Raw genomic sequence first — 16,618 nt, 5'->3', positions numbered from 1 at the left:
GAAAATTGAGAAAAATATAGTGAGCTTGCTGAAGGCCTAATCAGATACTACTGCTGCTGATTTTCAATCTGCTGAGGTTTGTTGCTATGCTACTTCTACCTCATGGCTAAATCAGCTTGGTGACCCAGTTGTATCTATACATATTAAATGAGCAATAGTGAAATAGATCTGATTTTATCAGGCTTTCCTCTTGTAACTAAATCCAGCTTTGCTGCTTTCTTTTCCTTTTATTGCCTGGTGCTGTAGGCTTGGTAATAGGATTTTAGGGTTAATCCCAAGAATAACTGAATCTTGAATAAAGCCAGTTACAAACTATATTTCAGCTATGTGATGATACAAATATTTAGCAGAATCCTTTTAGAGAATAGTAAGAAAGCAATTTGCAAACTTTTATTGCCATGTAGATCTCAGTACACAAAAAAACTTGAGGCAGCTCAAGCAATAACATTTTGTAATTTACATGGCAAAAACAAATACGTGGTGTTAAAATTCAACATTCGTATGTTGCTATAGAATAACTGTTATTTCCTATCCTATGACTTGCATATAGATAGTATTCAGATATACAGTACAACCCTACATATACATTGTAAAGAAAATGTAAAAAAATGTATTCTAGCACTCAGTAGGAGCACTCCTGCATCTCTGAAACAATATTGCGAGTATAGGATGAAATAAAATTAAGATTATATGTCAGTTTACTCTATTGGTGTTTCTTGACATTTGAAATGCATCACACTTCTTTTAACTGTGAAACGTATATATCTGTACATATATATGTGTATCTATATATAAGGTGCAAAAATGTTTAATACTAAGTTTCTGAAAGGATTCTTGAAAGATCAGAGGTAGCAGCAGCATTCAACAACAATCTGTTAGGTCATGAAATACCTGCTGACAAATTATGGTAGCATAGTATGAGACAAAAATTTGGGAAAGGATCAAATACTGGACCAGAATCTGCTCTCAGTTATCTTAGTTAACCTTTCTAATTAGTGGGATTATCTGCACATAAATCAATCCAAATCTCCCATTGAGTGCAGCAGGAATCACACTCAGACCATAAAGTGCAATTCCACGCTGAGAATCTCATGCTTCAACAAAGAATGTCAGGTTTGGCCATAGGTCTTTCAGCAAGGTGAATTCATTTATGGTCATTTCATGATGCTGTGGCTAAGTTAGCATGTACTCTTGGACATTTAACATCACGTGTGTCTGAATTCTTCTGGAAATTTAAGCACCTACTGCAGAAATCTCATTGTTCTCAACTACTGTAGTGCTGTAACATGCATTGTATGCCACATATGTATGCTCCCTACATGTACTGTACAAGAGACCTGTAGTAGGGGACTTTCTATAAAGTGATTTTGGAGGTATATTTTTGTTATTGACTGAGGAAATCTTCATTTGGTCAAATTTGTGCTGTTTAGAACATGAAACACCCTTGGCCAAAATCATGAAATAAAGGCTTGAACATTAAATCATTATCTAAAAATTCACTGGATGCATGAGGTTCAAGCTCTGGGCATCAAAAGCAAGATGAATATTTTGTCAGTGCACCAAATGAAAAGACAGACATACACATCTGTGCCAGGCCATGTAGCTGGGGGAGGGCAGGGGGCTACGATATCACCTTCCCAGGGCTTTACCTAAACTTGCCTGTCACTCTTGCAGGGAAATGCTGTGCCTGGCTGCCCCTGGTGCCTGGGCTTTGCGAGCAGTAAGGAGGCTGTGGCAGCATACTGCTGACAGGCGAGATGCTGCTACTACAGCAGAGAAGCAGCATGGAAGTGTGTGAGTCTTCAAAAGTGTGAGACCTGCCAAGTCTGTGAGTATTTCATTCATGTTCTGCCTAAGAGTTCCTTTAGATCCACACCTGGCTAGCATCTTGCTAGTACGACTTAAAGTTTTTACCTCCTAAACAGAGGACTAAGTAGGAAATACTTTAAAAAAAAAAAGGAGACAGAGAACACATAGCTCCCACCTTGTCCCAAACCTTATGGACAGGCTGTATTTTTCTCGTTTCCTTAAACAAGAGTCATCTCTCCCCAGCAGAATGACAGAATGACTAAAGCCAGCATAGCCTGGCCTCTTCAGAACTGAAAAGGAAAGAGTTTGTTGTTCGAGGGAGCACACAAGCACCCAGCACAGATTTTTAGTTATATTGTCACAGTTCCCCCTAGTCTCTGTCTCCTGGTTGAAAAGACGACTCAGAGATGCACTTTTGGTCCAGTATCTGACATGCCACAGTCTTTAGAGAGTCCTGTACTTTACTAAGTATTAAGAAACCGAAACTAGCCAACAGATTTATTAACCAGTGTGACCATGAGCTATCACCTCATTTTATATACTACTAATGTATTCATTTTATATACTACTAAACTAATGGAGAGTTAGGATTTATTCTGGAAATTGAAGAAGCGTGTGCCATGTTCTGTTGGAAGCCTGACTTTCTAACATTTGACAACTACAAGAGGAGACACTAAAAATCTGTATTGATGCCCAAAGCAATGCCTCAAAGTGGGAATGGAGGTGACTTATCTCGTCATCTGGAATTGTAAGCTACACTGTACAGTAATAAATGTACACTTTCCAGCAACATCCCTGCTCCTGACAACCTAAATTAGAATTTCAGCTTCTAATTTCCATCTCCTTTGGCTCTTTTTCCACTCAAGTACATTATTGCTTAGAATTAACACATTGCGACAAATCTAAAATGAAATGGATCTTGTCTTAAGATTTGCCCTATTCCTTTTCAAAACCATTCACTTTTTTTTCTTGGACATTTTTCTTCCACAACAAACTAAAGTTACAGTTAATATAATAGTAAAAATTTAGCTGATGTTAAAAAAGCAAACACTGACATAAAAGGAAAAAAAGGTTATAATTAAGATCCTAATCTCCTCCTTAAATATTTGCCTGTTTTGTTTTTTGTTTTTTTTTTTACATCCACTGACTCCGTTTTGCATTCTCAGCTCAGTAGAGGTAGTCCGCTCATTTCAGTTATCTTTGCATTGCAGGCGCCATCCAATGCAGCAGCCAGGCTCCCCTACAGGGAGTGGGGACAGACAAGCACCTTCTGGCTATAATTTGTCCTCAACATGCTCAAGACAGTCAGGATGAGCTGTCTTCTGGAGCTGATTTTCATTTCCCTCCATTAACTGTAATTATAATTATAGTTATAACTAGAATTAACCCAATAACTTACAATACAGTAACCTCGATTTCACTCTGAGACAGGTTGCAGTCTAGGGGTGTGGGACCTATTACGGGATGCATTTGGGGATTGCACAGGACTTTCTACAAGATCTTTTAGGAGAAGGAACCAAGGAAAGTAAAGGGATGAATTTAGGTGACTTGGAGATAAATGAGTGTGGGAAAATAGAGGGTAAGGGGAAAGCGGGCTGGTCAGCTTGCTTGCCTAGCCATGCCCTGCATCTCATCAGCACAGTCTGTCCTGCCTTCTTAAACTGCATTTCTAGCTCTTCACCTGGGTGGGGGCTCTACTCTGTGTGAGTCTGCATGCATGGGAGTGTGAGTGCAGCAACCAGAGTCAGACCCCAGGCTGGAGGGCCTGGGCATCTGTGCTGCAGCAGTTGGAGAGACTGGAGTGGGTGGACTTCAGAATTTGCTAGATAGATGCAGCTAAACTGTTATGTAAACAAGGAAAAAACAAAAGTGCTTAGTAAATATTATTCTATTTAGAAAGATAAAGGCTAATGTATTCATATCACACAAGGATGATGAAGTACCTTCCAGTCCATTAGTAACTAAGGTGGATGATAAACAGCTATTTGGGATAAACATTTAAGTCAGCAAGACAAAATGGAAAAAAAAAATCACCACTATCAACAGCAAATGATGTATTCTTGATTTAAATCCAAAAGGGACAGTGAGATACTCTAGTCTGACCTCCTGCACACTCTCTCACCACCCATATATCACTAGCCTTTAGAATTTCCTTGTTTACTCCTGTAATAGACCATAACAATTACGTTTAGTGCTAGATGTTTGCTTAAAGTGCATCTTCCAGGAAAGCATTAAATATTGATATGAGGAGGACAAGAATCTTCCCTTGCAATTTGTTGAGGCATATTAACTATTTATGTGCCATTCAAATTTATTGGGCTTCAACTAGAGATTCTTGCAGCGCCTTTATGTGACAGTTTTAAAAAGTCTATGGATGCTAGAGTTTTCCCCAGTGAGAGCACTTCTTAGGTGTTATCAAATCAGTTCTCAGCCTATTTATTTATGAACTTCAAAATTACCCCTAGAAAATTCAAATTCTGTGAGTCCAAGAATACTTTGAAAAGCTGGTCTGAAGTCCAGCTTCTCATATGACTCACTCAGGACTCTGAGAAGATGTCTTCAAGAATCACTTTATGTCCTGAGAGAAGGTACCTACAAACTTTTATTTAGTAAAGTCTGAGCCAAACTCTTTAGTGTTATTGACACTATCCACATTTATATAACATTATTCAGCCAGGACAAAAGAAACACAAATGCAAAATCTCAGTTCAAATAGTCATTGTCTACCTCGTGGGAGAGAAACTGAACCATCAGTCTATACACTGTTTAGATGAAAAGTAGTCTCAAGCCATGCCACTGAAGCTATATAAGCATTTATAGTTCATATTAGATGAAGATTGCAATATGTTTGACTCCTAGCAGTACTTCAGTTTTTTCTTTTCTTGATACAAACTGTATAACTTGCTTTCTTGAGGATCAGGGTCCCACTGAAGTCATACAATCATAGCATTATTTAGGTTGGAATGGACCTCTATGATCATTTAGTTCAACCAAATCAATTAACCTCATTTTAAATGAGCCAAACAATACCTTATCGTACCCTAATCTTCCTCATAACTCCGTCTCCAACTGAAATACTTAAACATAGCATCATCGACTCCTTTCTTGACCTTCTTTTCTTGAGGGGAATCAAAACAAAACTCTTGTGGACAGACAAAAAAATTATGATGTTGTTTATATAATTGCATTTATTGCATCTATTCCTACTCTCATTAATCCATTTATAAAGACAATTCTTTCTAACTTATTAACAATTGCTTGATTTCCATAGTTCCCAAATTTTCTCCAGGTCCCTAAATTGCCCCGATTGTTTTTTGCAAAATACTCTTCATCATGACATTTGCTAAACAGTTCCTCCAGATATATTTCCCACAAATATAATTTCACAGATACATAGGCAAGCTCCTCCTGTAATTATTAGCAATGCAGAATTTAAATACTATTTTGATCATAATTTGTTCAAGCTTTGCATCAGCCCAGCATCAACAGCGCATTGATTGATTGATGCATCAAAATCAATAATACCTTTTTGAAAATATGTAAAACAATTCATTTGCTCTCTGAATAGGGAAAGTTCAAGATAACAACTTTCCATTAAGGAATGCCAATGATTTTCCATTACGAAATGCTACTGTGAAAATGTGTTTCTCTGTAGCTATTATTGTTCTCCTTTGCCTTGAAAGTGAGCCATTAAGTTTAAGAAAAACTGCAAGGTCATGATAGAATTGGATGGCTCATGGTTAAGAGAATCACGAGTGAAGCTCAACACTCAGTTTTAAACATGGCTTTATCTTGTTTTTCACTGAAAAAAATGGAATAATATATATTTGTTTACTGTTCACACAGCTATGACTCAGAGGAGGCTGTATACTTGACTGGAGCTACAGTGATTTATTACCTGAAGTGCTTCAGGATTAAATCAGTAGGAAAGATGCTTATGCAGAGCTGCAGTGGGATCTTGATTATATTTTTAAGTTTGCCAAATAATGAAAAAGATGGCAGGCATTTTTATATTTTCTCCTTAGTATTTTCCACTGTGGAGAAGGGGAAAATAAGGACTGGAGAAATTAGCAAGCTTGCTGGCAAGCCCCTTAATACAGGAGTCCTTTTCTACTCTTCCTTCTAGATCCAACCATGCAACTACTTCAGTGCTAGTATTTCACACTAATATCATTATCATGCTTTATTTCTTCCTCCTCAAAGAGCGATGTTATTTAGAAAAAAATAGCCACTATTGAACTCGTCTGGTCAAAAATCCAAAACACGAGAAGAAAATAGGTGTTTATCTATTGAGTATGTAACTTAATTTAAGGTTCACTAGAGACACTTTAAATGGATGTAAAGTAATAAAGGAAACTGACTTAAAGTATTAACTTTGAATTTAATTTTAAAGAGCTTTCCAAAAGATTTTTATCAATTGAACAGAAGTACACACAAACAAATGAACATGGCTGAACATGAGGTTGAACATGCTGGGTCCTGCACTTTGGTCACAACAACCCCATGCAGCACTACAGGCTTGGGGCAGCGTGGCTCGAAAGCTGTGCAGAGGAAAAGGATCTGGGGGTGCCGATTGCTCACCTGAACATGAGCCAGCAGTGTGCCCAGGTGGCCAAGAAGGCCAACGGCATCCTGGCTTGTATCAGGAATAGTGTAGCCAGCAGGACCAGGGAGGCGATCGTCCCCCTGTACTGGCATGCCTTGCCCTGGTGAGGCCGCACCTCGAGTTCTGTGTTCAGTTTTGGGCCCCTCACTACAGGAAGGACATCGAGGCCCCGGATCATGTCCAGAGAAGAGCTACAAAGCTGGCGAAGGGCCTGGAGCACAAGTCCTGTGAGGAGTTTCTGAGGGCACTGGGGCTGTTTAGTCTGGAGAAGAGGAGGCTTAAGGGAGACCGTATTGCTCTCTACAGCTCCCTGAAAGGAAGCTGTGGGGAGCTGGGGGTTGGCCTCTTCTCACAGATAACTAGTGATAGGACAAGAGGGAATGGCCTTGAGTTGCGCCAGGTGAGGTTCAGGTTCGAGATGAGGAGACATTTCTTCTCAGAAAGCGCAGTCAGGCACTGGAACAGGTTGCCCAGGGAGATGGTGGAGTCACCATCCCTGGGAGTGTTCAAGGAAAGGTTGGACCTGGTGCCTGGGGACATGGTTTAGTGGGTGACATTGGTGGTAGGGGGATTGTTGGACTAGATGATCTTGGAGGTCTTTTACAACCTTAATGATTCTACGATTCTAAATTTAACAAAGAATGCATAAGCATAACACGTTACATCATTGGAAAATCTAGCATCCTCCTTCCTTCAATAAGATTTCAGGCTATGATCTCCACCCATGTCATGTTTACATAGTTTTTAAATGACCTTAAAGGAAGTATTTCCTAGAAGGAAAGAATTTTACCCTGTATCTAAGAGAATACAGATGCAATTTGAAAGGCAGAGTACATGAAGGAACATGCAACAGAAAGAAAAGGGAGCCCTTTGATAAACTGAAAAGCTCTTTACTGAACTTTATTTTTTTCTTATTAGTTTTATAATATCATAATAGATATTTTAATTAGCAAGGCATAAAGCTGCATCAGTTTGGGAGTAAGGTGAGCAAAGTAAAAAAATGAGCAACCAGTGAGTTGACAGAATTACACAAAAAGCTGCTATTAAAAATCAGTGGGAAAAGGTGTATATTCCATAGACTGCTTTGATGATCCCCAACAATAATCTTATAAGGTTTGCGTGTTTTTTTCATTGAAATAATTTAATCCAGAATCTCCTTTCCTCTGATTTTAGTCCCAGTGCAGAACTGCACAAGAGCAGGAGATGAGCTTTCAATTTTCCTACAGCATGATTCTCTTATCCCTAGCACGCTCATAACACTTAATTTCTAGCTCCTAAACAGTACATATTAGTTTGGATTTTTACAACGGCTAAATGATTCTAAACAGTCCTATGGCTCCTGACCTTTAACATGTCTGTTGTTACAAGTTGTGTTTTCCGCTGTGTGATTTTCCCCACCTCTACAGACTTGAAGTTGTAATACATTTCTCCTGCAAACTGCAGCCTACCCACAATCATAAACAAATTACACTCTCTGTGTCAACATTTGAAACCAAGTCAGTAAATCATAGCATGCTGGGATAGAATTACTGCCCCTATCATCTACCACTTACTGCTATCAAAGCATATAACCGGATTAGTGGGAAAACAGCTGTATTACTCATACATTTAAGCTCTTCCTAACAGCAGGTTTTCTTTCTGCAACAAAGCACAGCACTTCAGATAAGAAAAATTCAAATCCCAGAGGAAATCATGACATATTAACCCCTGGCAGTCTTCACGTGACTTAATAGTTCATTCAGCCCTTTTTCTCTGGAAATAAATGCAAGAACTATATTAAATCAGTAGAACTAATGTATTTTAGCACATCCACTTTTAAGCTTTTTGTTTCCCAGGATTTCTCCATATACCAGGCATGGTTGATTAAATCATCCTGTCACTTTCTAGAAGTGATTGGCATAAGCTTAAATCCATGTCTCAGTTGTGGGCATGAATCATCACACATATGGGTTTTGTGGGACAACATCTTGGCAGAGGTTAGCGGTAAAACAGCTCTTCAGTTAACTCAAAACCTCATTACATACACTCTATGGTTATTAAATCTAACAGCCCATAAAACAACTGTTGATTTCTTGGCCAAAAGATCCAAAAGGGAAAGAAAAAATGGCAGATAATTTTCAGTATTCATATATCAATTCACTAATATTGTGTTAACTATAAATTATAATCTTTTGCGGGGGCTTTTAATTAGACAATGATGCCATTCTAATACCAGGATGCTTCAAGAGAAACTGTTCTTAAGCAACAGCATGAAACATAATGAACAAATTATATTTCCTTCACCTAGATCAAAACGCTTTAGTTGATCTTTTGGGGTTATGAAGGAACCAACAGGGATAGATTTATTTTAGATATGCCTTATCTATTATGGAATACAATAATGTGTAGAATTCCAGTGTAGAATAATGATGTCTTTTTCTCTATCATAGAATGAGTACTCAGGAAAATGGTGGAGTCCCCATCTCTGGTGGTATTTAAAATACATGTGGATGTGACACTAAGTGACATGGTTTAGTCATGGGACTTGGGATGTCAGGTTGATGGTTGGACTTGTTGATCTTAAAGGTCTTTCCCAACACAGATGATTTTGTGATTCTGTTGTCATTCCTCCATATGATCCTCATATCATTAAATATATATATGTATATTTAAAAACAGACAATAATTAATGAGCCATCTGACTTTTAACACAGTACAAAAAACTAATAAATCATACAGCTTTTCACTAAAGGTGTACACTTCAATCAAACATGAAAAATAAGACAGCATACATGAAAACAGTATGGCAACTAGTACCAACACTGCAATGGATAAATGCTTTATAAAAGTTCTGCACGTGGATATGCTCCTGTGAATAATCTTAAGAACAAATAATACTGAATGTGATAATATATCAATATATCACCTTCTTAAGCAGTGTCCTCTCGGTACTTAACTTTGGTTTGAGGCTTTGCTCAGACTGTGAAAAAATAGACCAATCTAACCTAAAATCCTAAAAAAGACCAGACTTCAAGGTTTACTTCTCTCACTTGTAATAGTAAAATCTTTTGTTTCTTGTCTATAGCATATGATTCTCCTTCTGTTATAGAAAGAAAATATCAGAACACAATCTCTCCCACAGTTTCAATATGTAAGTAATCTAAATACATGAAACAGGTAATAGAAAAGTAATTACAATACTAAAAAGATTTAATATGGAATTTTAAATCATAGATGCACAACGTCAAATATCACTTTACAGAACAGTTAGAGATGGCATGTTCTATTATGTATACTTCTGTGAGTGTTGGTTTCCCCCGAGGATGAATGCAGCTCAAGAAAAAAGTCCTCTTTGGTTCTGAAGTCAAATATCAACAAGTGGTATTAATTTCATTCAAAGAGAAAAGGTCCTTACACGTTGCAAATTAAAAACCACTTGGAAAATGTACTGCAGAAAATTTTCAAAAATTTCTAGTCCTTTTTTGAAACAAATCCCAACCTTGGGACCTCATTGTAATATCACTGAAACTTACTTCATAAAATACCCTAATTCTAAGACTTACTATCTCAGCATTAAGATACACTATTTCTGGCCAGCTTAGAGTAAATGAAAGAAAGAGTTGTTAAAACTGCATGAATCAGGAGGCAGTGTGGGTCCACATCTTCAAATGACAAAAGCTGGCATAGTTGCATTGATTACAGTAACCAATTTCTATCAGTTTATGATTAGAGTCTTCTTTTAAAAACAAACAAACAAATAAATAAAACAGTGAACAGAGTTCAGCTGTCTAATGCCATTGCAAAAAGCTTATTTTCTTTTAATAATAAAAAAGTTTTTTTTTTTTTTCAGTGCAATTTAGACTAAAGAAAACCATCTAATTCACTATTAAAAACTTGAAAAAAGGAAATGTCGTTGCAAATAAAATCTTCTCTCTACTACTTGGAGAAAGGTCTAGCTAGACTGACAGCAAAAGATGAAGCAATAAGTGGTGTTCAAAGAAATTTCTGATAGTGATATTTCAGGTCTTTCTCCCTGCAGGCTGGCTACAACACATCTGTAGAAGTTGAAAATTGCCTTCAAAATCATTGTAGAGTTACTCACCATGCAGGCTGTCTCTTGTCATTAAGAGTAAGCCAGTGCTCCTATCCTAAATCCTTAGAATCAAAGTATTACAATTCAACAACTTCATTAAAAAAAAAAAAAAAGAAAGCCTTGCCTGAGGCTAGACCATGGCATTCAAGGTATGAGCCTGAAAACTGAAAGTAGCCCATAACAACCTCCCTCTCCCCAAAACAATTTTATTTTGCCTTCAGCCTTTTTTAGAAAACCAGGAATTTGCACTTTAATTTCCATGCAAGTATTAAGAAGACTGAAATGCCACTCAACAATAAATAAATAAATAAATTAATTAAAGAACTATTTAAAAAATCTTTTTTAGAGAAACTGAAGTTTTAAGGCTAGTAGTCAAGTGTAGTAACCACACATAGCACTGAAGTTTCAGATTATGTTCTGAAAGATCTTAGCTGCTGAAAATCCAGCCCCGAAAATGCCGGCATCTCCTTCATTTGATAATCCTTACAATCCTACCTTCCTTGCACCAGTCCTTTGACCTTCATATCATGTATGCTGTCTCTGTGAATAAATTTTGTATATTCTTAAGTCCCTACATGTATCCCCCCCTCTATTATATTGTTGTGGTTTAGCCCTGGCAGGCAGCTGAGTACCACCCAGCCACTCGCTCACTCTTCCCATGTGGGATGTGAGGGAGAATTGGAAAGGTAAAACTGTGAAAACTCACGGGTTGAGATAAAGACAGGTCACTAGATAAGCCAAAGCCGTGCATGCAAGCAAAGCAAACCAGGAATTCATTCACTACTCCCTGTCGGCAGGCAAGTGTTCAGTCACTTTCAGGAAAGCAGGACTCATCACGCATAATGGTTTCTTGGGAAGACAAACTCCATCACTCTGAATATCCTCCTCTTCCTCCTTCTTTACCCCAGCTTTTATTGGTGATCGTGATGCCATATGGTGTGGAATATCCCTTTGGCCAGTGGGGTCAGCTGTCCTGACTGTGTCCCCTCCCAGCTCCTTGTGCTCCCCTAGCCTCCTTGCTGGCAGAACAGCACGAGAAGCAGAAAATCATTGGCTCTGTGTAAGTTCTGCTCAGCAATGACTAAAACATTGGTGTGTTATCACCACTATTTTCATCAAAAATCGAAAATGCAGCATTGCATGAGCTTCTGTGAAGAAAACTGACTCTATCCCAGCCAAAACCATGACACTGTATTATGAGAAACATTGCTTTGCTACCATCAAATTACTAACTGTAGAACTTCTCAGGAACACCTCTTTGGCAGGTTGGATGTACAAACTGTACATCTCTGCATCAGTTAAAACAGGCCTCTCAACTGCCAGCAGCCTGGAAGAAAGAACTCCCCCCTACCTCCTCTGCAGCATTGTACCTACAAAAACAGACTCCTGAAACACAACATAATACCAGGAGACCACCAACTATTTCAAGAGGATTTGCATGTACCAGTCGAGTAGATCTATTAAACGGACCAGAATTATATATCAGAAAGGACAATTCGGCCACACAGAAATTTGTTTAAATTACTTTTGCTTTAACAGCTTGCTTTTCTGCTGCAGCTTCATTAGCCCTTCATTCAAATGTATACATATTGATGAATCTATTATTTCTATGGCTCCCATTATACTTTACAAGAAAATAGTTAGCCAAATGTGATATTTTGTAATATTTTTTTCTTAAGTCTCTTAGCAGGTTCTCAAAACTGGCATTGAAGACAGGTTGCTTACAGCTTTGTTGACAGTGCAAATTTTGTTGAAGAAACAGATACTCACTGAAACTACATTCACAAAGTCATCGTCAGACAATGTCTCTAACATCTCAATGACCGAGGTGCGGATCAGCTTCAATGTCAATCCACTGACACTTCCACTCCTAACAGAAATCCACAGGATAAGAGAAAAGATCACTTTAAGAAAAGAATTTTAAATATGCAAAGAAAATACAGAGCACCGAACAGCATTCTCAGCAACTTTCACACTTGAATTTTCAATTATTCTCCTGAATTCTCCAACACATCATTAATATTATAGCATTAATAGCATTATACAACTAAAAAAAAAAAAAAAAAGAAGTCCAAAACTGGCATTCCAAGCCAGAATCCTGTGGCTATGATTAAGTCATAATGATACATCATTTGCTCATTTTCTTTTCAGCAAATCTGAGCCAGTTAACCACACTCAACCAATGCATTATCTGAACATTTCATACTCCTACACATAGATTTACAGCTTTAAATTTTCAGATACCCAAATGGCAGCTTTTTTGATTCAAGGTAAAACCTAAATTGAAGTGCAGAAATAAAAAATGTTGATAAACCTCACTCCTGAACTGAAAGCACTTCACCACATTTAAAATCATTAAATGCAAATTCTCTCTGAACATTTCTATCCGTATAAAGCAATCTGTTTGACACATCAAGTTCAGTGCTTCCTTTAGTCCTTTGACATTAGTCTAAACAAAAGAAGCCTTGCCAAGGCAAAGAGAGAGGATTTTTGTTATCAATTTCTTTGCTCAATTTCTACACTGCATCGAATAAATATCTCAGTATAAACACCAAACATCGGATGATTTTTATGTATGAAATCAGAAAAGGTAGCTGCAAATTTCTCATATTCTGCAATAGCATTATTCTTTTGTGTCCTTACTGAATAACCTGTCAATAAGGACAAATGAATAGGGCTATACTGGAAAAATGCAACACACACACAAAATATTTCTTTTCATTTTATTTTGCATTTCTTTCAAAGGGAAATTTATCTATAAAAATAATTTAAATTGCTTGCAAATTAATGATTTATAGAAACTGAACTTTAAATATGTACAGTAAAACTTGAAGTCTGCACAAATTCTCATCCTTCAAGCTCATGAAATTATGATTAAATCCACTTTTCTGTTTCTAGTAATTTGTTTCTGCTTTTGTGTTTTACAGCAAATCTTAGCATGCACAGGAGAAATTTTCATCTGATTATTAATTATTAAGAAACTGAAAGCAGAATAATATTAAAGGAATACAAAAACACTTCCTTCTACATAGTTCAAATAAAGGTTTGGTTTGGGCTTTTTGGAAATATATTTTCCTGTGTGTTTATTTTGTTGAAAACCAATTTTTGATCCCTCCATATAAGGACTTCTTAATCATCTCTTCCCTTTTCAGCATATGGAGATATGTTCAATCTAAGAACTTTCTCTCTGTAATGTCAACATTCAAACATTAAACACTTACGCATCAACTAAAATAAGCATATCTTTGGGAGATGCAGCTCCTTGGATATACCTGAAATAAACAGAGAATATGAATGACTCATGTTTGAAAACACATTTGCTGTGTGTTTTCAACACTCTGCAATCTTTAAATTTATCCATCTGAACAACAAAAAAAAATCATCTTATTGTAACTAGTAGAAAACCATGTGACATCATTTTCTCTCTTGCTGTGTCTCCTTCTAAGTAAACCAAACTGCAATTGCAAACCCTGAAAATAGGCTATACTTATTAAAATTCACTATTTTCATATGTTGATAACTGAAAAGCGTGTACACTATTTCAGAGCTAAAGGTCTTGATGACGGATTAATTATTGCATCAGTCAGGTTTAGGGAAAAATACTTTGTCCTTTGAGAGAGTATATTCAACTAGTACTGATCCAATTATCAGTATGCATTACGCCTTGAGAGGCTTAAAGAAAAATATCATGAGAAACAATCCCACTGTTCTCTGTCTTTTACTTGTCTAGTGATTCCTTAGCTAGTCTAAACCACTGAGAAATATTTGTAAGCATTTGCAGAAAGTCTGGAAAAAGTGGCTCAGTCTGATAATCTGAATTACATCTGATTTTGGCACAAAATACACATTTTATATGAACACTTATTAGATAGTTATCTACCTATGAAATGGTTCTTGTAAGGCAACAGTATGACATAGTACAGTGGATGCTGCATAACAAGTAGTATAATTTTAACATTGACTGTTCAGAAGAATTAACTGAGTTTATATGAAGAAAACAGTAGTATCTAAAAGTAAGAAATATTACATATTAATAATCTAAAAATTTTGTCTTTGAAGTCATATCTAGGAGGCAAGAGATTTATATACATCAGTCCTTTAAGGAAAGCTTACCATGGTCTTCTGCGAACATCATACAGATCTATTTTGTTTGGAGTTCGACTTTTATCTACCCATGGGGAAGCTACGAAAAAAAATATTGTTGTATAAAGTAAATTTATCTTAAGTATTTTTAAACACTTATAATGAATAAATATCACAGACTTTATAAACAAACATTCAATATTGATAAAAAAATCCGTATTTTTGCAACGTGTTTTTGAACTATATACATATACCACTATATATACAAGCATATAATGTAGTAAAAATATATGTAGACAAAGGTTTTAAAGGGCCAAATTGTGTTGAAGGAATAGTTACTGTCTATAACTGATCACCGACTTCAACGGAACCAGAATTTCAACTGAAGCATTTTAGAATACGAAATAATTATTTTTGGACAAGAATGTACTTTATTTCAAAACCACTTATTACTTAATTAATTTTGGATGTAATAATACTGTGCTCATCTATGCTCTCAGTTATGTATCTAAAAAATTACCCATTGGCTCAAAAGAGCTCTACCTAAATAGGCAATTTAGAAAAGTAATATGAATGTAACATCTTTTCTGAAAATAAAGTGAGATGGAAATATCCATGTCTGTAAAGAAAATGCTAAGATTAATAATGCTTTGTAAGCATTTAATCTAAGCTTTATCATAATTTTCAGCAAGGTAGGCATCTTTTTCTTACTGAAAAAGAAAATGAGCCTTTCAAAACCATTTAACCACTTAACAAACAAACAAAAAAAAAGTGAAAAGTTACATTAAATGAAATGTTTTGCAATTTGCTTTCTCACTGTATGCCATCGACATTGGGAAAGCTGTTTCCTGATGTTAATCATCTTTCTGTCTAGGAAATAAAGGGAGCTATGGGCAGTTCTAGGATGCTTTGTTAAAATAAAATAAAAAATAACAAAAAAAAACACCTATATAAGACAAATGGGAAGAAGTATGATATCTCCATCCATGAATATAAAAAAAGACACCAGCTTAGAGTAGCTGCCTATTTTTGATTTTACTAAATGAACCCTTCATTAAGTGACCATGAATTGACCATGAATTTAGTTGGCAAATCAATTCCCAGAACGTTTAAAAAGAGCATAAACCACAAGGCATTTATCAGTATAATAACCTCTTTTGTGCACCAGAAGAACCTTGCACCTTACACCAGTATTGTGTATGAATCAACACAAGACCACCTGTCAGGTCCTGTGCAATCTGAAGGGAGAAATGTCTTTGACATTTCCAGAAATGAGAGAATAGAATTTTCAGGACTGGTATATATCGATTTTTTTTTAGTAATTTAGGTATCATTACTTTGGTATATACAATTTAAATTCACTGTATTCATTTTACATCGTATTAGGACTACTTTAGGTAAAATAAGAAATGTAAATCAAGATACTGACCAACACAGCTATATCTTTGGCCAAATTTTTAGGCTTTCAACAAACATGCAATAAAAGGCTATGCTCTATCAAATCTGGCCTTCTTAATCAACCCATATATAGGAAAGTCTTTTTGAATAGAGAATTATTTGAATGCATCCATCTGGAATTATTCAAAACAACAGATAAAATACAATTTACACTGTTAGCGTGGCAATAACTCTTAACAATCTCTACTAACAAGTGAATTAAAACTTTTATATATATATGTATATAAAAATATAAAGGGTAAGTCTTACTCCTTACTGCATTCTCCAGAGCAAATAAATTCAATGAGAATTTGGATGCAGGAGCTGAAGGAGAGTGCTTCTAAAAATCAACATATTCTGCTTTAACAATGGATGTTGGCATAGATATTCAAAGGCTCATGGAGTAAAAGATTGGCTTTGTAGATAAAAACTTACACATACTATTTTGAGGTATAATCAAACTTCTCCAAATTTTGAACTAGAATTTGACTGCATTTCATTCGTGTAACAGAAGACAATATGAGAAATAATCCGGTTACATTTTTCTGCAAAATCTGAAAGCTACAAAAGTATGCTGACATAATAACACCTGACATGTGAGCACATAATTT

At 36.2% G+C, this 16,618-nt stretch overlaps 1 protein-coding gene across 12 annotated transcripts in view; it reads right to left on the bottom strand.

Moving 5' to 3' along the window:
* CACNA2D1 (calcium voltage-gated channel auxiliary subunit alpha2delta 1) overlaps positions 1 to 16,618 on the bottom strand; it is a 415,542-nt gene that overhangs the window by 100,148 nt on the left and 298,776 nt on the right. For all 12 annotated transcript variants that reach the window (XR_014578635.1, XM_083821360.1, XM_083821361.1 and 9 more), the window contains 3 exons: positions 14,601 to 14,670; positions 13,709 to 13,759; positions 12,258 to 12,357 (listed from right to left, as the gene is read on the bottom strand). Coding sequence is in view for 11 of the 12 variants with exons in the window: in XM_083821360.1 (XP_083677486.1) it covers positions 12,258 to 12,357; positions 13,709 to 13,759; positions 14,601 to 14,670 (221 nt within the window). In the remaining variant the exon portion in view is untranslated. The remainder of the gene's footprint in view (positions 1 to 12,257; positions 12,358 to 13,708; positions 13,760 to 14,600; positions 14,671 to 16,618) is intronic.

The sequence above is a fragment of the Anser anser genome (genome assembly GCF_964211835.1).
Source record: "Anser anser genome assembly, chromosome: 1".
Lineage (NCBI taxonomy): Eukaryota > Metazoa > Chordata > Aves > Anseriformes > Anatidae > Anser > Anser anser.
The sequence above is the reverse complement of the archived record's forward strand: the minus strand, read 5'-3'. Positions and strand labels throughout refer to the sequence as shown.